The sequence below is a fragment of the Phocoena phocoena genome, chromosome 13 (genome assembly GCF_963924675.1).
Source record: "Phocoena phocoena chromosome 13, mPhoPho1.1, whole genome shotgun sequence".
In the NCBI taxonomy this organism is placed as follows: Eukaryota; Metazoa; Chordata; class Mammalia; order Artiodactyla; family Phocoenidae; genus Phocoena; species Phocoena phocoena.
The window spans coordinates 17158185-17180558 of NC_089231.1; the positions used below are offsets into that span (position 1 = coordinate 17158185).

Below are 22374 nucleotides of genomic sequence, written 5' to 3' on the forward strand. Positions count from 1 at the left end.
AGGAAACTTTGTGCTGTGTATGGTACTTTCCCAGAACATCAGTGAGGAAGGTGGGATGCTGAGGGCTTGAGGAAGGGGTTCTCCTCTGCGTGGGCGGTGGTTCCTTCTGAGCTGGGGGAGGGCGGGGGTAAAGCACTTCATAGGACGTGATTCTGGCCCCAGAGGAGATGGCAGTGTAGACGGACACAATTTGCCAGTATTTGAACCTCTAGACCAGAAACCGGCACACTTTTTCTGTAAAGAGCCAGATAGGAAATATTTTAGCCTTTGCCGGCCACATATGGTCGGTATCAAATATCTTCTTTGTTATGCTTTGTTTTTTAAAACTCTTGAAAAACCATTCTTAACTCGAGGGCTGTCCAGAAACAGGCTTTGAGACCCGTTGACTCAATTTGTTTTGTCCTGTTTGTTCACAGGAGACCATCGGGATGCTTCTCAGAACGGTCATAGCAAAATAGAGGTGAGTCCTTTCACTTAGGAAATCTCTTGGGTTGTGTATGAGTTTCCTGGGCTGTAACAAACCACCATAAAATGGGTGTCTTAGAGCAACAGTAATGTATTCCCTCACAGCTCTGGAGGCTAAAAGTTTGAAATTAAGGTGTCAGCAGGGCCACTCTCCCTCTGGAGGCTCTAGGGCAGAATCCTTGCTTGCCTTTTCCTAGGTTCTGGTGGTTGCCTGCAATCCTTGACATTCCTTGGCTTGTGGACTCAGCACTCAGAAGTCTGCCTGTGTCGTCACATGGCCTTCTGCCTGTGTGTCTGTGTCCAGATTTCCCTCCTTTTATAAAGATACCAGTCATTGGATTAGGGCCCCCCCCCAATCCAGTATACCCTAATTTTGATTACATCTACCAAGACCTTATTTCCAAAGAAGGTCCTATTCCCAGGTACCAGAGGTTAGGACAACATATCTTTTTGAGTGGACACAATTCAACTCACAACAGGCTGTGTTAAGACAGATGTGAGCCTCTTGACACTTCAGAACGTGTTAAAATCCTAAGGTGATGCTTGCATGAAGACACGGCTTCAGAGAAAAGTTCCTGTCATTTGTGAAGCCCAAGTTGTTTCTTTTAAATCACACTGAATTTTCCTCCTCTGCTTCTTTCAGCCAGTGGATTTTAGCTGGAATACGTATTCCGATGGGAAGCTTGTATTTTATGACCATTATCTCATCGAGCAAATCCAGTCGGGGAAGGAGCCGGAAGTGCGACAGTTCTTCTTCCTGCTGGCGGTGTGCCACACGGTCATGGTGGACAGGCTCGATGGTGAGTGTGGCTCTCGCATCTCGGACACTGGGGACCAGTTTTTTTAGTTTACAGGGAACTCGTGCTTGGGACTCGAAGGCACATATAAAGAGTTGTATGAACTAGAGGTGTTTCAGTTAGGTTTCACTTACGATATTTTATACCCCAGAGAAGTACGTGGCTTACATGGCATACTCCAGGGAGCCTTGCCTTCTAGATCCTGGGTTCTATTTCCCATAGGTAATTCTTTGCCAGAGATATCCTGCAAAAGGCATTTCTGATATAAGGTTTCTTCTTCCTAAAAAATATGATTGGTCTGTTTACCCAGAGGGCTAGCTGACAAAACAGTTAGACCAGGTTGCCTGAGTCCTTTTTTTTTTTTTTTTTAAACCCCCTGTGGGAAAAAGAAGTGAATGGATAGCAGTGCAACTGTCTTAAAGTCCTTCTCCCAGGGATCCTGTCACATATTTCAGAGAACCCAAATACCCTCAAAGTAAATGACTTCTGAAAATTCCCATCTCAACCTGGTGAGATTTAAACTTTAGGATCACAGGATCATATGAATTATGATGGTATATCACGTAAAGTTTCAAATGATTGCAGTCTGAATCCACATAGCATATTGCAAATTATCACTAAATTAATTCAAAGTACAAATATAACAAGGTGTATACATTTCCTATAATAACAAATATTACTGTCCAAAGGAAAAATAAAAAAAGAGTTGTGTGTGTGACAAGTTTGTCGAATCTCCACCCAAACGATGACTGTCTGTGGGCCCCTTCCACTAGATGGTATACGAGCCAGCAACCCATGAAACAGGCTCCTAGCCTCCGGAAATATACATCTCCTTCACAGTTCTAGCTCCAGATGTGTTTATCACTTTGGAATTGAAATCTTATCAGTAAAAAAAAATGATTGACTCTTGCATTATAACAGAAGAATCAAAATCTTCTCACTATCTGAATACTTAATATTTATGAAGAGTCACACCTTATCTGGATGATAAGTGGACTTTAAACTTGGACAGTCTTTACTACAAAATAATTTCCGAGAGAACTTATTTTTTACATTCAGATATGTTTGGGGTTTGAAATAGTAGCAGCCAAAAGCCTAGGCCTCCTGAAGTTGCCTTTTTCTTTTGAAGGAACATAATTCATGTGTATTTGCATGGGAACAAGCAAGTTGACTTGTAGATTCCTCTGAAGAATTCTATTTTTTAAAATTAACCTTTTTTAAAAAAATTGAAGTATAGTTGATTTACAGTGTTGTGTTAATTTCTGCTGTACAGCAAAGTGATTCAGTTATACATGTAGGTACATTCTTTTTTGTATTATTTTCCATTATGGTTTATCATAGGATATTAAATACGGTTTCCTATGCTATACAGTAGGACCTTGTTGTTTATCCATTCTATACAGTAGTTTGCATCTGCTAATCCCAAACTCCCGCTGCATTCCTCCCCCACCCTCCCTCTCCCTCGGCAACCACAAGTCTGTTCTCTCTGTTTGGGAGTCAGTTTCTGTTTAAGTTCATTTATGTCATATTTTAGATTCCACAGATAAGTGATATCATATGATATTTGTCTTTCTCTTTCTGACTTCACTCAGTATGACAGTCTCTGGGTCCATCCATGTTGCTGCAAATGGCATTATTTTATTGTTCTTTTATGGCTGAGTAATATTCCATTGTGTATCTATACCACATCTTCTATTCATCTGTCGATGGACATTTAGGTTGTTTCCAAGTCTGCAGCATTCTTAAATGCAGCTTGTGCTAGCTTTGTTAGAGCAAATTTGTCGAGTATTAATGAAAGCTAGGTATTTTGTCACCTATGGACACAATGATACATTATATAGATACACACGTGCATTCTGGAGAGAGCAAAAGGTGCCCTTTTGTCATATGCATTCTCCACTTTAATCAGCCCAGCATACAAGCGAATGTCCTTTTCTGTTTTCTGATGCTGAGGCTTCACATGTAGTGGATGAAATCTCCAGAGGAGAAATAGGCATAAAAACTAAATGTGTAGAAGCTATTGGAGGTAAAAGAAAAAATGATTTTGGCTTTGATACATAAAAGCACCTTGAAGGGGTCCATTGGAAGGGACCTTGGGAGTAACTCCTCCAAATGTTATAGACCAGAAGCACCAAGACCTCCCTGATCTCAGACAGCACGTTAGGACCCATTTTAGCTGAGTCCTTCCACTCCACCATGCTGGTGTGCCTCTGCTCTTGCACTCTCCTTTTCCCTCTTTTACAAGAAGAGTAGAGATTGGCTCATCTTTTATTATGCGTAACATCAACAGTGAGAGGCGAGAATCTTGTCACGTATGCTCAGCAGAAGGTTTGTGTGGCCCAAGTGTTGAGTACATGTAGGCCACGTGGAGGCTGAGTGTGGAGAAGCCGCATTGGTTTTCTGTTGCTCTGTAGTGATCACCACAAGTCAGTGGCTTAATCACCCATTCATTAGCTCACAGTTCTTTAGGTCAGAAGTCTTGGCACACGGCGTGACTGGGTTCTCTGCTAAGAATCTCCCTAGAATCAAGGTCAGGCCACGTTGTCGACTGGAGGTCCGCATCCTCTTGCAAGCTGAGAGCAGGATTCAGTTCTCTGTGGTTGTAGGACTAAGGCCTCCATCTCCTTGCTGGCTGTCAGCTGGGGCTGCTTTCTGCTCCCAGGGCCTCCCTCCTTCCTTGCCACATGGTTCCCCCTGTCTTCAAACCAGCAGTGGAGAATCTCCCTTCCATCAAACCCCTTTCATGCTTCCAATCTCTCTCTCCAGGAAGAGCCCCGTCCCTTTTGAGGACTGACCCAGTTAGGTTGGGAACACCCAGATAATCTCCTTATCTTAAGGTCAACCCCCATCTGGACCTGAATTATATCAATAAAACCCCTTCCCAGCAGTACCTTGGTTAGAGTTTGCTTGAGTCACTGGGAGAAAGTGTATGTGTACACAGGGTGGGGAGACACACCTTGGGGCCATTGTAGCCTCCTGCCTCCTGCAGAGGCCATGGGAGAGAAGAGTTCGAAAGGCTTGGAGGCAATTTCTTTGCCTGAAGCCCTTTAAGTTGGGATGAACCATGAGATTATGATTAGAGAGCTGAGTTTTAGGAGTTTGGAGCCAGGACACACAAGATGGGTGAGGAAACTGAGGACCTGGGTTAGCGTGGAGTCTTTGGGAAGGATGAGAAAGTAACAAATGGCGGGGGGTGGGGGGGATAGTCAATCCGAGACGTAACTTGTTTCAAGACTGGTGACTAGAAGATTATCAGCCAGAGGAAGCTATGGAATCAGGATAATGAGAGGTGGGGTTTGTTGTTTCAGCATCTATTTTATTCGCATCAGTTCCGTGATCCACAAATTAGTCTGTAAAAGAAAAGAAAGTCTCTTTGGTTGTGTCTGAGCGTGTGGTAAATAAAGAGTTTTCTTCAGAAGAGGTTTCAGGAGGTTAATTTTTAGTCCAGGTTTCCTCCTGCAAACATAAAGTTGGAGTTTGGACCAGGTCTCTGAAGTTCCTCCTGTCTCTATTAGTCTGCAATTCTGTGATTGCATTACTAGAACAAAATGGAAGGATTTTCTTTTAATGATAAAAATATCAGTGTTCTCTCCAGATATGATTTTCTTACTCATGGGAACTTTGCCACCTTTTATCATTTTGTTCCTTTTTTTTTCTGTTGGAAGTAAGTTTGCCTTCAGTATGATGCAATATATCCCTGCCAGCGAAACTTGCTGAAGGGAGGGGACTGTGTTCTCACTGCTGATTGTTTAGCTGTGGTTAAATATTTTACCCTCTGGCATGTGTGTGTGTTTGTAGAATGGCTGGATTTAGCAAGTACATTCATAACTTCTGGTGTATGACTTTCTGGGTGAACAGATGGAGAGAGACCAACCTAACTGTCATCTTTAATTACTATTTGGGAGTGATTAATATTGACTTAGAGTGAACCACCTGCGCATGTATGTGAAGGGAGTAGGGTAGGGACGGGGCGTTTAGCTCTCTCTACCTACAGCTGTGCACCCTGGGGCATCCGCCCCCTCCCCACAGATAGACGGGGTAAAGAACTGCCCATCCATCTATGGGTGCATCCTGATCATACCATGGTGGAAAACGAAATGCCTTTTCCTGTGGAAATTCATCTGACTATAGAAATACTTTTCATTCTACTTTAAGATGGAAGAACTAAGAGTAGAAAAATAGAAACTCTTGGATAGGCGGAGCTTTTTTTTTCCTTTTAACTTTTTACTGAGGTACAACATGTGTACAGAGACAAGCATATAGCTCGTTTTCACAGGTTGAATACTCCCTTGTCGTGAGTACCCAGATTTTTACAAACGGAACATTTTCCATCCCCTAGACATCCCTTTTATGTTCCCTTTCAGTCATTGCCCCTCCAGGGGTGACTACTGTCCTGACTTCGAACAGTGTGGGTTAGCTTTGTCTGTTTTGCGGTTCGTGTAAATGGAATTATGTGGTATGTACTTGGTGTCTGGCTTCTCCACTCAACATTGGGAGATTTGCTCCTATTGTTGCAATTTAGTTGTGAAATAAAGGCAGTTTCCCATTATATAACTTTCAAATATCAAGATATTGAACAGATTGATACATTTTGAGACTTTTTTAAATTATGAGAATATAGCTAAGTTGAAGAAAGCACACTCTTCTAGAGGGAAGATAACCTGGTGCAACCCTTTTAGAAAAGAAGTGAGTAAAATATATGCCAACAGGTTTAAAAAGTATCAATATTCTTTACCCCAGTATTTTCACGACTAGGAAGCTATCCTTAGAAAATAGAGTCAGAAAAACCTTTATACACATACAAAATGCTTATTACAGTGTTTTTAAATTATTTTTTAAACTTTTTTTTAGTGGTTTGAGAGAAGGCAGTTTTGTTTGTTTGTTTATTTATTTATGGCTGTGCTGGGTCTTGGTTGCTGCACGCGGGCTTTCTCTAGTTGTGGTGAGCGGCGGTCACTCCTCGCAGCAGTGCACGGGCTTCTCATTGCGGTGGCTTCTCTTGTTGCGGAGCACGGGCTCTAGGTGCGCGGGCTTCAGCAGTTGTGGCACGCAGACTCAGTAGTTGTGGCACGCGGGCTTAGTTGCTCCGTGGCATGTGGGATCTTCCCGGACCAGAGATCGAACCCATGTCCCCTGCATTGGCAGGCAGATTCCCAACCACTGCACCACCAGGGAAGTTCACAATGTTATTTTTTAGAGTAAAAAACATCGGGGGAAGGAACTAAGTGCCTGTAATAGGAAAATGGTCACATGTTACATTCACAGGTTACATTCCTTTAAAATAATACCTAGAAAGACTTTTTTAAAGCTATGATAACATGCTCAAAATACAATGTTAAAATAATCAGGATGTAAATGTATATTTAGCATGATGGAAACGATTACAGAAATAGGCATTTCCAAAAGGACTGGAAGAAATGATAACAGAATGTCAATAGTGTTGTTTTTCCTCTAGATGGTGGGATTATGAGATTTTTTTCCCCCTATTCTTGGCCAGATTTTTCTTCTTTTTTTTTTTTTTTTACTTCTCGTTTATATCACTGTTTATGACTAGAAATAAAAGTTTACCTTTTAAAAACTTTAATATTAATGTTGGCATACTCCTTAAAAATCAGTGACTTGTTTTCTTGAGGCTGATTTGGGCTTTGCAATACCGTTGGTCCTCTGTGCCTGCAGATGTGGAACACCAGCTGTATATCTGCTGTAGTCTGCCATTTTATAAGGGACTAGAGCATCCATAGAATTTGCCTGCGGGTGCTCCTGGAATCAGTCCCCTGCGGGTACCGAGGGGTAACCATACATCCTCACCCAGCACGTGAACTGCACTGGTGAACCCTTGGTGGTGAGCTCAGCTTTTCTCGTTTTCTCTCCTGCCTCGCTTGCTAGGTCAGCTCAACTACCAGGCGGCCTCTCCTGACGAAGGTGCTCTGGTAAGCGCCGCCAGGAACTTCGGTTTTGTCTTCCTCACCAGGACCCAGAACACGATCACCATCAGTGAGTTGGGCACTGAGAGGACCTACAGTGTTCTCGCCATTTTAGACTTCAACAGTGACCGGAAGCGAATGTCTATAATTGGTAGGTCTCCCCTCAGGGTGTGTCTGTGAATGGCTCATTGAGATGCTGCCTTTCACACATTTTATTTAGCGACACCAGGATAAAATAGGCAGTGAATGAACCCCTTGGCTCCCGGAGGATTTCCGCAGGCTTGTCCAAACTAGTGTCTTCTTTCTTCATTCTACACCATGTCCATCACTCGAAGGGACAAATGCAGTAGATCTGAATCTTGCAGATGTTGGTGTATCTTCAAAGATGTGGGCTGCCAGCTGTGGAATCTGGGTGGCAGCACCGTGGGTGGTAGACCCACATGAGCTTTTATATCGTGAGTCACTCTGAGCACTTCTGCTGGAGGCTTGAGGGACACCAGGGAAGGGAGAGTGTAGCAGGAGAGGAGCTCTGAGAAAAGGGAGGCTGTGCTTAGGAATCAAAATCATACCTCCAGCCCAGGCAGCCAAGTGGAGACAGTGATCACTTCATAATACTGAAATGTCTTAAGTTCATATTTTGAAATAATTTCAAAGTTACAGAAAAATTGCAAGAACACTTGAACTCCTGCATTTTCTTCCATATCCACCATTGTTAGCACTGGTCACAAATTCTTTGTCATTGTCATTTACAAGTTCTTGTTTTCTCAGCCATTTGAGAGTCAGTTGCAGATCTCATGCCCCTGTCCCCCAAATACTTAAGTAGGTATTCCCTAAGATCGGGAACCTTCACCTATTTTTATACACAGTACACTGATCGGACTCAGAAAATTTAACATTACAGTATTATTATCTGTACAGAACGTTTTTGAATTTTACCAGGAATTCTCTTTCTGATTCAGGACCCCACCTAATATTCCACATTGCGTTCGGTGATTGTTACTCTAGTCTCCTTTATTCTAGAAGAGTTCCACAACCTGTTTTTGATCTTTCATATGCTGACATTTTTGAAAAGCCCAGGCCTGTTATTTTGTCGAGGGTCCCTCAGTTTGGGTTTGTCTAATGTTCCCTCATAATTAGATTCAGATGACGCACTGTTGGCAGGAAGGGTACGTAGATCGGTGCCGTGTCTCTCCCAGCGTATCACACCAGAAGGCGTGTGACTGCTGGTCACATCAGCTTGGATCACTGGGTTAAGTGATACCTATAAGCTTTTCCACCATGAGATTGACGTTTTAGCCAAAAGGATATATAGGTTTAACTGCCTCCTGAACTCTGATTAGGCTCATTTTACTGAGTGCTTTCTGCATACCCAGCACTGATCTGGGCTGATTATCATGCCTGGCATCTCCCTTAGAGAACTTAAAATCTAGTTACTGATGAGACACGTAATACAATTAAATTACTGCAGAGATCAAAAAAGCCAAGAAAATGGTCACAAGGAGCGTGTTTTGGTCCCAGTATTAAAGGCAGTTAAGTGTTGTGGGTTTATAGGTAAGAAAGATTCCCACTGGCTGGCACGGACAAAAAAGGCTCTATGGAAGAAGCTAGCACATAGTAGGGAGTCAGTGAACATTTGCTGAAAGAATAAGCAAGGCTATGGAAAACTGAGCTGACTGAAGGAATCTTTTCATCTTTATTTCACTATTACATTCCATGTAGACAGTGGCTTACCAACGTTGTTGAGAGCAACATTTTTCTCAGTACGTCGCTGATTTTAAACTAATTATGAATGTTTAGCACTTTAACACTTCAAATTAACTTTATGAATGTACTTTTCTTTTAAGAAATCAAACACTAACTTTTTTATTTGCTTTCCCTTCCCTTGCTACTAGTAAGAACCCTAGAAGGCAATATCAGGCTCTATTGTAAAGGTGCTGACACTGTAATTTATGAACGCTTGCATCGAATGAATCCTACGAAACAAGAGACACAGGATGCCCTGGATGTAAGTCTCACTTCCACTCTTTATGCCACAGATTCCAAACTTATTTTCTGGTACTATCCCTTAAGCTGGAATGAAAGCTCTGTGTTAACCGTTGACCTTTCTATTGTCTTGGTGTAGTTGAGTGGAAAGAGCACCAAAGTAGGAATATGTTCTGTCCCTGATGCTGACTTCCTAGGAAATGACCTTGCTACCTCTTCCCAGCATCCAGGTCAGCAGTATCTACAGGACTGATCCAGGAGAAAGACTGGTCTTTCTTCTGGTGAACTCGAGCGAGCTACAAACCATCCTGTGCTGTAGTCTCCAAGACTTCCAACGTCCTAGCGTACAGTGAAGGAAAGAGAGCATTCACGTATGATAGGGCACGACAAAGCAGTGCACTGGATGATCAAGTTCTGATACCTTTGTTAGGGAATCACTTTGGTCTTCATTACTTCAAACTTGCTATTTTAGGGGACTGTGTACTCGGTCCAGTGATACTGCAATTATTCAGAATGCTTCTGGAAATTTCTCTTTTAGAATCGCCTACCAACCCTTATATTGTTTTGCTTATATATAATGATGGCAATGAGGTATGGCGCATATCTGTCAGATCTGGTGTCCCAGTTCTGCCTCTTTACTTGTTTTGTGCCCTCTGGGGGGAAATGGTTGATGTCTCAGATGAATCATTAATTGCCTGTGTGGAAGAGGAAGGGGATAATTCCTACCGTGGAGGGTTGGTGCAAAGCCTCTTGGATGAAAACCATCTTGCACAGCCCCTAGCACTTAGTAGGTGCTTAATAAAGGGTTTTTTTCTTCCCTTCACTTGACGGGTCAGAGTTTGGGGGCCAAAGGTCCTTCAGAAAGAAGCCTGATGAATACGATGTTTAGTAAGTGGGGTCACATTTTAAGGTTATATGTGTTACTGAAGCAGTTACACTGGATAATTTCTCATGAGGAGATGAACAAGGGCAGTCTAATCAAATACATGCAGAACCTTGCAAAGAGTCTTTGACAACAGACCCTCAGTTGGGTGAAGCAGTTCTGCCATTTTGGGCTAGACAAGATGTGATTGTGAAGTAATGGAACATTTTTACTGGTTCATATTTAAGCTATTTAAATTGGCTTAAATCTGTTCACCATGATTAAATCTTCCAGACTCTTTCATTAAAATGTTTTATCTCAGCTTTAACAGTGACTCATGTATTTCAGAATTGGTTTGAGGGAATAACGCTTGGTTGAGAGTTCATAGTTGATTGGACTTGTAACAGTTTGTAAAAACAAATTATAAAGGTGTCAGGTCTGGTTTACAAAATCATTATACCCCAAGGCAGCTTCCTTGGTCTGTTATTTTCTTCGTTAAGAGAAAAAGGGTTTTTTAAATTCTCATGACTTGATTTAGAAGAAAGATATGCTTTTCCCTTGAACTAATTTCGGAATGACGAATATATTCCTAAGATATTGAGAATACTTAGAAAAATAAAGTATTTGTTTAATCTCTATGGAATGTATGTGTACAGAATCCATCTTTCACAGTCTTTTAAAATTCTCTTATTGTATTATTTCAAAGTAAGGTTTCAAACTTGACCTTGAATTACATAAAATTAACTATTCTCTGGGTGAATGGATTGTCTTTTAAATCAAACAGATCTTTGCAGGTGAGACTCTTAGAACCCTGTGCCTTTGCTATAAGGAAATTGAAGAAAAAGAATTTGAGGAATGGAATAAAAAGTTTATGGCTGCAAGTATAGCCTCAACCAACCGGGATGAAGCTCTGGATAAAGTATATGAGGAGATTGAAAAAGACTTAATTGTGAGTTTTAACCTTTGTAACTTTCTCCTTGATATTCCAAACAGAATTGGAAATTTTATTGTTTTATTACAGTTTTGATCTCATGCTTGAAAGAGAATTCCAACTTCAGTATTTGAAATTGGTACGGTGGATCTAGGTCACCTGAATTTCTTTTGTTCAGCAAGCAAAATAGGAGTTGCCATTAGGAGAAACCAAATGACAGAAAACACGATGAGATTCTGATTCTGTTATTTTTATATCCCTTATTAAAATTCACTGTGATTTGTATACAGTAACAAGCCCGCATATACTTATTACATTGTGAGAATTACTGAGATGATTTATATTTTGCAAAATCTTGAAATGAGAAAATATACCATTTGTTAAAGAGACGTTTAAGACTTACTGCTTTTAGTGTTTATATTAAAAGGAAATGTTCAGTGAATAGTTAGTATTGACTTTTAGCAAGAGAAATTGGCTTGTGTCCGTGTAAAGTAGTATACACACAATGAAAGTATCTTTTTATTGTCTTTGATTTGTACTTACATTTTGTCTTGGTGAATTACTTTAAGAAAAAATTTTTGGCTGTTTAGTTTTTGATGAGTGTGACACACGACAGCCTTCCCAGTTAATGCTGGCCACTGGCCCCAATAGAGCACCAACTGGGGTGTATTTAGTCCTTTTTACAGTTTGGCAAACTGCAATTAAGAACATTTTTGGCTTATTTGCTAATTCCTTTCTTTTAATGTATATTTCAGCTATTGGGAGCAACAGCTATTGAAGACAAGCTACAAGATGGAGTCCCAGAAACCATTTCAAAACTTGCAAAAGCTGACATTAAGATCTGGGTGCTTACTGGAGACAAAAAGGGTAATTTAGTTTGCACGAAAGCATATCTGTCAATTCACAAATATTCATAGCTCCTGTTTCCCTTGCTCAAGGTGACCTCAAACTTTCCATCCTCTACAAACACTGTCTCTTTGGGACAGAGACTCTTTCCCTAAGAAATCCTTCTGTTATTCCAGCCCATCCTGACCGCATCCTTCCCAAAGCTCCCTCAGTGGCAGAGTTTACTCCTTAAAATTGAGCTCTTTGTCGTGTCTTCCTGATTGTGTTTAGTCTTCTCTCTCCCACCAGATGTGGGCTGCTATACTGGGCTGCTATACTCTGGTCCCTTCTGTCCTCCCCAGCACTTTGCCACCTGTTGGGCATAGAGTAGAACAGTACAAAATACTGAACAACTTTTGTTTTCTTGCCCCTTTTACTGCTTGAAAATTATAATGAAAATGTTATACCCAAGGGAAGATTTTCATTTTTAAATTTAGAGCTCAACAAGTTGTTTGTATTGATTCTTTACTTCAGAAGCCTCCCATGGGAAACTAGATCACTTCTCTTACTCTGATTGACATAGTTGATGGGTTACACACTTTGATAAGCTTAGGGATTAAGTCCTGACTTTAAACAAATAATGGTGGTGGAAGAGGGGGAAAAAATCTCCAGTAGGAACCCCATGTGAGGGCTTATGGAAATGGTCATCCTTCTCCCCCATAACAGAATGATTAAACCACATGAACGAAATGTGTTCAGTATTTCAATCAACATTGATCTATTAAATAACCGGTTTATGTATTTGATATATAGCACATTTTATTATTGAAAACATCTCAACCAGACTTTGACTTATTACATTTACTTTATTACAGAGAAAGGGATTTTTTTATGTGACTTCTAGACATTGCTGCAGAAAAATCTGGTTCATTAATTGAAAAAATATCATTACTAAAATCCATTATTAAATTCAGCAGTAGGAATGACATTTGACTTAACTTTTTTCTGTTGCAGAAACTGCTGAAAATATAGGATTTGCCTGTGAACTTCTTACTGAAGATACCACTATCTGCTATGGGGAAGATATCAGGTGAGTAAAGGGCCTGCAGTATATGTCACGTCTCATTTTTATAAAAGCAAGACTAGACCCAGTAGACACAGCAGATACAGAGAAATGGGAGCTAGAATGTGTCAGTTGGCACAGTTTCCTCGTTTAAATGAAGCAAGGAAACAACAGGCAGCTCCAATTCACCATGTTTCGACCTCATGTTGTAGGAAAACCTGGGGCCTTGTTTGCCTTTTCAGGGGCCGTTTTTCTGTATTCCTTGGAAGCACTCAGTGCTTGTCTGCTGAAAAAGGAAGTGGGCTTGAGACACCACTATTTAGTATGAATTATATACATATTTTTTCTCTTCCAGCCTTTAGTGACTTGTCTTGATCACTCCTTATTTTCAACTTGAAAATGAGAATTAATGTGGAAAGTGAATAATAAATACCTAATCTTCTAGTGCAGCGGTTTTCAACTGGGGTAGGGGAGGTGGGGACTTTGCCTTCTGGGGAACACTTGGCAATGTCTGGAGACATCTTTGACTGTCACAGTGGGGAAGGAGGGGGGTGCTCCTGGCTTCCAGGGGGTGGAGGCCAGGGATGCTGCTGAACACCCTACAGTACAATAGACAGCCACACGCAACACGGAATTAAGTGGCCCAAGACGTCAGTAGTGCCAAGGTTGAGAAACCTGTTCTTAAAGGTGAAGAATAAAGGCTCTATGTGTGTAACGAGGAAAACTCTGGCTGAGATTTCGGAGTCCTGAGTCCTCATTGCAGTTTTCCCATCAACTCGCTGCAGGCAAATCACGTTCTCTCTCTCGGGCTTGATTTCCTTATTTGTAACATGAAGAAATTGGATATTTAGAGTCCCTTTTACTCCAAAATTCCACAACTCATTTTTCTATCACATGAGTGAGTTGTATGTGGTCTTTTCAATAATTTGTCGATATAAAGCACTGAGAATATCTCAAAAGCAGACATAACTTTGTGTGGAAATAAGTTTTTTTCTGCCCAACAGTGGTCACTGTTTGTAATACACTAGGGTTCACCCCTGTGTATTATAATTCAGATCAAGATTGCCCTCCTTCTGTTGCTTGTGAACACATTTTCAACTGTATCTTCCTTTAGCTGCCTTTGGCAAATAATGAAGTACCATGAACATGGTGCCTCCATGGTGGAGGAATCAAGACTTAGTAAGATTATATGCCACTTAATTAAAAAATGGGCAAAGGACTTGAATAGACATTTCTCCAAAGAGGACATACAAATGGTCAATAAACATGAAATAATGCTCAACATCACTTAGCATTAGAGAAATACAAATTAAAACCACAATTTCACCTCACACGGATGGCTACTATTTAAAAAACACAGAAAGTAACAAGTCTGGGCAAGTATGTGGAAAAATTTGAACCCTGTGCACTGTTGGTGGGAATATAAAATGGTGCAGCCACTATGGAAAACAGTATGGTGGTACCTCAAAAAAATTAAAAATAGAATTACCATATGATCCAGCAATCCCACTTCTGGATATATATCCAAAAGAATTAAAAGCAGGGACTTGAATAGATATTTGTCCACCCATGTCCATAGCGGCATTATTCACAATAGCCAAGAAGTGGAAGCAACCTAAGTGTCCACTGACAGATGAATGGATAAACAAAAATGTGGTATATCCATACAATGGAATATTATTCACCCTTAAAAAGGAATAAAATTCTGACATATGCTACATGAATAAACCTTGAGAACAGTGAAATAAGATAGTATTAAGTGAAATAAGCCAATCACACAAAGACACATATGATTCCATTATATGAAGCAGAGTGGTGATTACCAGGAGCTGGGGGGAGGGGAGAAGTGGGGAGTTGTTATTTAATAGGTATAGAGTTTCATTTTAAAAGATGAAAAAGCTCTGGAGATTGGTGATATGAATATACTTAATACTACTGAACTGTATACTCAGAAACAGTTAAGATGATAAATTTTATGTTGTGTTTTTTAAAATTTTTAAAAGATTATATGTCAAAATTGTCTCACAGTCAAGGGCCTGTTCATGGTCTTGTACTTTAAACACTTAAATTTTCCCCCAGTGCTCTTCTTCATACAAGGATGGGAGACCAGAGGAACAGAAGTGGAGTCTATGCAAAATTTGTACCCCAAGTACACGAACCTTTTTTTCCATCTGGTGGAAACCGTGCCTTAATAATCACTGGTTCTTGGTTGGTATGTATTAGTGTCTCTCCCTTTGGCTCAAACTGAAGCAGGTCATTCTGGACCAATTTTAGATGGTTTGTCATATTAATTACCAACCTAAAAATCTCTTAGCCTATAAATAAAGTGCAATTTCCCAAGTCTGAGAGTTTATATGATACATATAATATTATATGATACAAACTGGTGGCAGTGGTTATTACTAGTTTATCAACTAACTAGTTGATCATTAATTTAAAATATTCTTTGTGGGCTTCCCTGGTGGCGCAGTGGTTGAGAGTCCGCCTGCCGATGCAGGGGACACGGGTTCATGCCCCGGTCCGGGAAGATCCCACATGCCGCGGAGCGGCTGGGCCCCTGAGCCACGGCTGCTGAGCCTGCACTCCGCAACGGGAGAGGCCACAACAGTGAGAGGCCTGCATACCGAAAAAAAAAAAAAAAAAAATATTCTTTGTATAAATTTTTCTAGTAAATATTTTATAATTGGAACAATATCATCAATGATATAACCCAAGAATTATCCTTCAGATGATTAAAGTCTTGGGAATGGTACCTTTTTAAAAAATAAATTTATTTATCTTGGGCTGCATTGGGTCTTTGTCGCTGCGTGTGGGCTTTCTCTAGCAGCAGCAAGCAGGGGCTACTTTTCGTTTCCGTGTGTAGGCTTCTTATTGCCGTGGCTTCTCTTGTCGCAAAGCACGGGCTCTAGGTGCGTAGTCTTCAGTAGTCATGGCCCGCAGGCTCGGTAGTTGTGGCTCATGGTTCTCTAGAGCGCAGGCTCAGTAGTTGTGGTGTACAGGCTTAGTTGCTCCATGGGCATGTCGGACCTTCCCGGACCAGGGCTCGAACCCGTGTCCTCTGCATTGGCAGGCGGATTCTTAACCACTGCGCCACCAGGGAAGCCCGGAATGCTACTCTTGTTATTAAACCCCAAATGGTTAGAATCCTTTCCCTTTCCGATTTTCACAGAATGAAATTCTTCTCGAGAAAAAGACCAAGAGAAGTAAGATTTTGAAACTGAAGTTCCCCAGGACAGAAGAAGAAAGACGAATGAGGACACAAAGTAAGAGGAGGCTGGAAGCTAAAAAAGAGCAGCAGCAGCAGAACTTTGTCGACCTGGCCTGTGAGTGCAGTGCGGTCATCTGCTGCCGGGTCACCCCCAAGCAGAAGGCCATGGTGGTGGACCTGGTGAAGAGGTACAAGAAAGCCATCACGCTCGCCATTGGAGACGGGGCCAATGATGTCAACATGATCAAAAGTGAGTCTCGCACATGGCCAGTGCCACCTGAGTTGGTAGAGAGGAAATGGCAGGAACATTTTTTGGGGTAGTTTTTTTCTGATTTCATTGCTTGGGCTTTCATGAAGCAGACCTTTAATAAAGGCACTTAACTGTGGTAACTACACCTGTGACCCTGCCCTCAGGAAGCTTACAGTCCACTCAGTAGGAGAGCGCAGGCATGATTATTCTATACAAAGAGTGCCAAGTCAAAGATGAGCTCTGTGTGGGTGAACTTATCCTTATTTGTTTCCTTCTTTTACACGTTTGGACTTGGTTTTGTGTTTTCTCCTGCCGCTTCTCCTCCCATATTTCTTCAGGGCTTATTAAGAACCCTGCTATTTAATGTTTTGCAAAAATTCCTGCTGAGCTTGCCATAAATTACTGAACTCTCTTTGTTATTTGTTTTGGGAATATTATTCTCCCACACCTAAGCATTGTTTTCTGGGGCTTTCTTCTTGCCTTTGGTAAATCTGTTGAACTTCACCCTTAGGTGACCTAGTGTGAGCTCAGTGTAACATTGAAGCACAGCTCCGACATCACCTCAACATTCTCCTGACCTCCCAAGGTCATTTTGCTGGTTGGAGGACCCTAGGTACCCACAAATTGACAGATTGAGTTCTGTCACTGCAGAAATACAATTTTGCTGGTATTAAAAGCATACGGAACCAAACCCTCATCAATATGTCTGAATCCTGGTCCTTTTTCTCCCTGTATTACTTATACAGGAGTATCTTGTAATGAAAATGCCCAAACTAATGAGACCTGAATACTTGTCCTCATCCTGATGCCAGCATGCTGTGTCACCCTGGGCTCATGCTCAGGCCTCAGTTTTCTCATTTGAGAACAAGAAAATTATCTCTGATGTCACCTCTAGCTTTGTAGTATTTTTCTTAAGATGAATTATCCGTGGCATGTATACACACGTCCTGTGGTGCTGGGTAGCTTAAATGCATCATATGTATAACTAGACTTCTACTTCAGCCTGTTTCGTAACTCTTCTCTTTCTTTCCTTAGAGTCTCTTCCTTCTCCTCCTTGATACATACTAAGAATATTCCAACTTTATCTTCCTCAAAAGGAGTCAGCTATATAATGTACGTTTCCTCGCTTCTTCATGTGTATGTCTGTGGCCACGGCCAGTTTAATTCCTTTCCACCGTGTTTTGCACATGTTCATCCTGCCATGCGAATGGCATTTCTTGCTCTGAGTTAGATCTATTTCTTTCCTCTGTAGCCAGCTCTAGTTTATTTTCCATTATGTACCTTTTAACATAAATGACTGTGCCAAAAGGGCAAGTGACTCAAACATTATTTTTCTTCAGTTTATAATGAAGACTTCTAGATGCTGGGAAAGGGGGACTCCGTTTCAGATTTCCCGATTATGTGACTGAGACTTGAAAACTCTTGTTCCTCTGAGTTCAGCAACTGATAGCAAAAGGGATCACACAAAGTTGGCATAGATAACCTGTTTTTTCTTGTTTTCAGAATTTTATTAAGCTCTGTTATGTGATACACACTTTTATATATAATGTAGGAGACATCCACTTGGGATGGAAATCAAAGAAACTCAGGTCTCCTTGGAAGTCAGTAGCTTAACCCAAGTATTAAGTGCCTTTTTGAACTCTGTGAAAACTGTCATCTCTTTTACCTACATCAAGAACAATGAACCGAAAGAAACTGTTCGTTGTTTATAAAGAAGTACAGTGAAATTTAAGTGTCCAAAAAATCTGACCACTTGCTAACATGTTTCATGGTTAGTGGTGTAGTCTAGGAGAAGTGGAGGGAACTGCAGTCCACCATGGTTTGCCCCTAGCAAGGATCCAAGGACCCTCGGATACTGCCCTCTCTCCCGCTTGGGCCTGAAGATGGCTGGTGGGTGTTATTTTCCTTGGCCTAAATCCTGAGAATGAACAGGCAGCATTAGAGAGGCAAAAGGAAGCGACCAGCTTGTCAGGGAATTATGAAGTGGCCTACTGGGCAGGCATCTGAAACCACATCGGCAACTTCAGGGAAGCCTAGGTGCCTGTGTTTAGGTTTTAGGAAAATACAAACAATGGCCTGATAAAGCACATCTGTTCAGTTGCCGTGAGTCACTCTGTAAACTGTGGCAGTGTTCACTTCACATACTGTCCCTTGGTCTGCTCGGCAGAGGCTGGACTGGATGTCAGGGCCTGGGGCGGTGGCTCCTCTTCCTTGTCTCTGACAGAATCTCAACATTTCCCTGTTATTTGTTCAGAAAAGAAGGCCACGGTTTGGTAGGAAAGAACAGCTTGGCAACCACAACTGGTCATTAAGAACTATTTATGTGTATAAAGAGGTTATAAGTATTGATTGAGATGCAGTTAATTCTATTTTATAGAATTGCAAAGTGTTATTAAAAGCTTAGGTTTTGGACAAGTCACTATGTTAATGCCAGACCTTGTATTCTTCAAGTGGGGCAGGAGTTGTGGAGCTCCTTTTAGTTGGAGACTCTGCTGAGCTGGCAGGCACTTCTCAGGGTCTGAGTAGTAACAGGTTGTATTCTGCAACACATGTTCTAAAAATGATCTCACTTCCATGACTTTTAAGACGTAGATAAAACTCATAATTCTCTAAGTGGAACATGTGATTTAATGACTATTGGGAGCATGGATAAAATTGGGACTTTCATTTTTATCCATTCTGGAAACCTCCCCTCCTCAAAACAACTGTGTGTCTTGGGGTCTCAGTGGGCCATGCATAAGCCTCTGAAAGTTTAACAGTATCTAAGTTTAAACACTTTTGGTTGCAAGTATTGGAGAACAATTCAAGTTAGCTTAAGACAAAAAGAAACCTATTTTAAAAGTTACAAATATGTCTCATGCTGCTCAAGAAGCCAGGCCTCAGGAATATGCTAGAACCAGGACCTGAAGCTGCACCAGGAACCCAGTGTCTGCCCTTCTCTCTCATCCTTTCTCTAGACTACTTTATTTCTCTGCCCCTCAGAAAGAAGTATATCCATCCCACAACTCAAAAATTTACATGTTAAAATTCCAAACACAAACACACCCAAATCCTAACTCCAAAATACCAAGAGACCGAGGGAAATAGATCCCTTTAGGTACTTTAAGCAGGAAGTGATTAATAGAGGGGACCAGGTGCTCATGAAAATTCTGGATGAACTGAAGAAGTAGGTTCTAGGCTGTGTCTGCACGTCTGGGTCACTCACCAGAGGAGCTTCTAGCTTTGAGGCTCCTCTGAAGAGCTTTCCAATTGAGAAGCCCTTGCAGTTGTTTATCAACATCTGGGCAGCTGGAGAATGGATATGAATTCTGCTGCAGAAATGCCACAAAGGGAAGGGATGCTGGGCTCCAATTTGCTTCTGCTTCCAAGTCACAAGCAGGTCCAAACAAGTGGAACTTAATTCACAAAGAGAACCTAACTGCAAGGGAGTCTAAGCAACGTAGGGTTTTTATTTGCTTTCCCACCTCTCCAATTAGAACAAAAGTTCCACAATGAAGGAGAGCCCATTCGTAGTATCTACCATAGATTATGTATCTGCCCATGGCTGACTCAGCTGTGGCCAGGGAGGCAGGGACACACGGTACACATGGATGCCTGGGGCTCACCCTTTGGGTGGGAAGGATGGCTTATGAGCTGGGCAGATAATCCAAATGGAATTCATTACCCACTTGAGATCCTTTCACAAATATTTATGGAAGCCCAAGCACGTGCTATGTTTAGCAACTCGTACTTCTGAGTTCAGAAGCTGGGGGTGGGGGATGGTGAGCAACAGTTTTCACATTTATTGTTTCATAAATTTGAGGGGTTTTTTGTATTGCTATGGAAACATTTTTATCATCTCAATGTTTTGCCTTAAAATAAGCTTATGATTCAGTTATCTTCTCCCCACCCCCACAGCTGCCCACATTGGTGTTGGAATAAGTGGACAAGAAGGCATGCAAGCTGTCATGTCAAGTGACTATTCCTTTGCACAGTTCAGATACTTGCAGAGACTGCTGTTGGTGCACGGCAGGTGGTCTTACATAAGGATGTGCAAGTTCCTACGATACTTCTTTTATAAAAACTTTTCATTTACTTTGGTTCATTTCTGGTACTCCTTCTTCAACGGGTACTCTGCACAGGTAATATACCATCATCATTATTATTAAATGAGTAGAGCTCTTCTCTTACATGAATAAAACTATGTCTGAAATGTTCTTCCCCCTCCATATTTGCAGTTTTGGTGCTCTCTCTTAACAGTTGAGGTACAGATTAAGTTTATGAATCTTCTAAAATGTTTCTGGTGCTTTAAACCTATTTTATTTTGCCTTTAAAAAGGTAGGATTTGTTCCTGGTCTGCTGACTTTTGTTTATGTGTCTTTGCCTTCACCATAGATTTTTTTTTTCCCCCAAGTCACCTTGCCATTAAGAATAGTGATAACAAATTGTTCAACTTTGAAAAAATTGTTTAAATTTAAGTATAAAATTACATCGGGGCTGAAGGGATTATATAAATTGGGGATGATCATAGATCTAACATCATGTCTCCACTGTTGGTTTTTAAATTTTAACATTTTGCTGAAATGGGAGTGGGGGCATATCTACAATGTTAAATTGTTGATATGGCAGAAACACACCATTAGCAAAAAACCTAAGTCAGTGCCTGTGGTTGTCCAAACTTCTTTGATGCTATGCTACAGACAACTGGCATGAGAGGAGGCCAGGTGTAGAAACTGGAGGCCAGGATGTCTTGGGGTTTTGAGCAAGGTTGGGGCCCTCTTCCTGTTTCTGTGCAGGATGGTGTATCACTGTTGGTGCTGAGTAAGCCCATTTCCTCTATCCCCCACTGAGGACTGGGGTGTGCACAGCCTTGCTTATCCTTTTCAGAAAATTCTGGTTTATAAAATGTTTAAATGGAAATGCTGGACTGGCAAGAGCAAAGTATATTTGAACGGTACTTACGTGCTTTTGAACCAGTTGCATGTAATCTAATTCATTAATAAAAGGGATATAAAAGACGATGAACACTGATTTGTTTTCCAGCATTCTTCAAATAGACCAGACTCCTTTCCCAAAAACTTTTCAGAGTCTATTTCCCCACTTATTTTACGGGGAAGATTATTGCCTGTGGAAAGCCCTTTGATTCTGTCCATTCGATCAAAACAAACTCGTGCCTGCTACTGGCATAGCTGGCAAGGGGAGGGGTGTTTACTTTCCCTGGGGACGCCCCTGCTTTGAGGGCAGATGCGCACATATTAACTAGGTAGGCAACATTTCTTCGTCGGTGACACACAGACTCTGTCATCTCCTCACAGACCGCGTACGAAGACTGGTTCATCACCCTCTACAATGTGATCTACTCCAGCCTGCCCGTCCTCCTCATGGGGCTGCTCGACCAGGTAGGAGCCTGGCGCTGCCAGGGTCGCTTCTGGACAGACTGAGTGACTGTTTCAAAGCAAATATTTCAATGCATTCTTTTGGTTTTCACTTCTTTCTGAGTAAACCCTATTATATTTCTGCTGTCAGGCAACAAGAGTAACTGCTATGCTTGTTTTATAGTAAGAAGAGAGGATTTCTGTGCCTGGGTTGAATTCATTGACAAAAGAGTTTATTACCCTCATTTCCGACACTAAGATTTTCTTGTTAGATACCTAACAGTATGTCTCTACAATAACAACTTACACATCTTTAAAGTAAATTACTTTAATACCTCCCCAAACTTACAGGTTTAATTTCCAAATTAGTCCGCATTCTATCTAGTAGCAATTTTTACAGAAACTGCTTTCAAGAATAATTTGGAATTAACTCATCGATGTGTATGTGAAAATGCTTTCCCAAAGTATTAGAAAAAATGTGTTCTCAGAAAGTAAAAATAGGCTTCCTACACTTCTTTAAACATTATCTGCTTTCTTAAGCAGCAAAATAGTAATACTTTACCCAGTCTCAGAATTAAATATCAAATGACAAATGATGGTGGACTACAGTAACGAGGTTGCTCTCTGCACAAAGAAATCATTCAGGATTTATCATCTTGTTTAGTTTTTGCCTTCCTAGAACTTAACAAGTTGCAACTCCTTTCGAGACAGA

The 22374-nt window shown here is 41.2% G+C and overlaps 1 protein-coding gene across 2 annotated transcripts in view; it reads left to right on the forward strand.

Moving 5' to 3' along the window:
- ATP8B1 (ATPase phospholipid transporting 8B1) overlaps window positions 1-22374 on the forward strand; it is a 61205-nt gene that overhangs the window by 34603 nt on the left and 4228 nt on the right. For both annotated transcript variants that reach the window (XM_065890355.1, XM_065890356.1), the window contains 11 exons: window positions 417-460; window positions 1109-1265; window positions 7149-7337; window positions 9079-9191; window positions 10816-10980; window positions 11718-11829; window positions 12802-12877; window positions 14930-15062; window positions 16020-16308; window positions 20206-20429; window positions 21603-21686. In XM_065890355.1, the coding sequence (XP_065746427.1) occupies window positions 417-460; window positions 1109-1265; window positions 7149-7337; window positions 9079-9191; window positions 10816-10980; window positions 11718-11829; window positions 12802-12877; window positions 14930-15062; window positions 16020-16308; window positions 20206-20429; window positions 21603-21686 (1586 nt within the window). The remainder of the gene's footprint in view (window positions 1-416; window positions 461-1108; window positions 1266-7148; window positions 7338-9078; window positions 9192-10815; window positions 10981-11717; window positions 11830-12801; window positions 12878-14929; window positions 15063-16019; window positions 16309-20205; window positions 20430-21602; window positions 21687-22374) is intronic.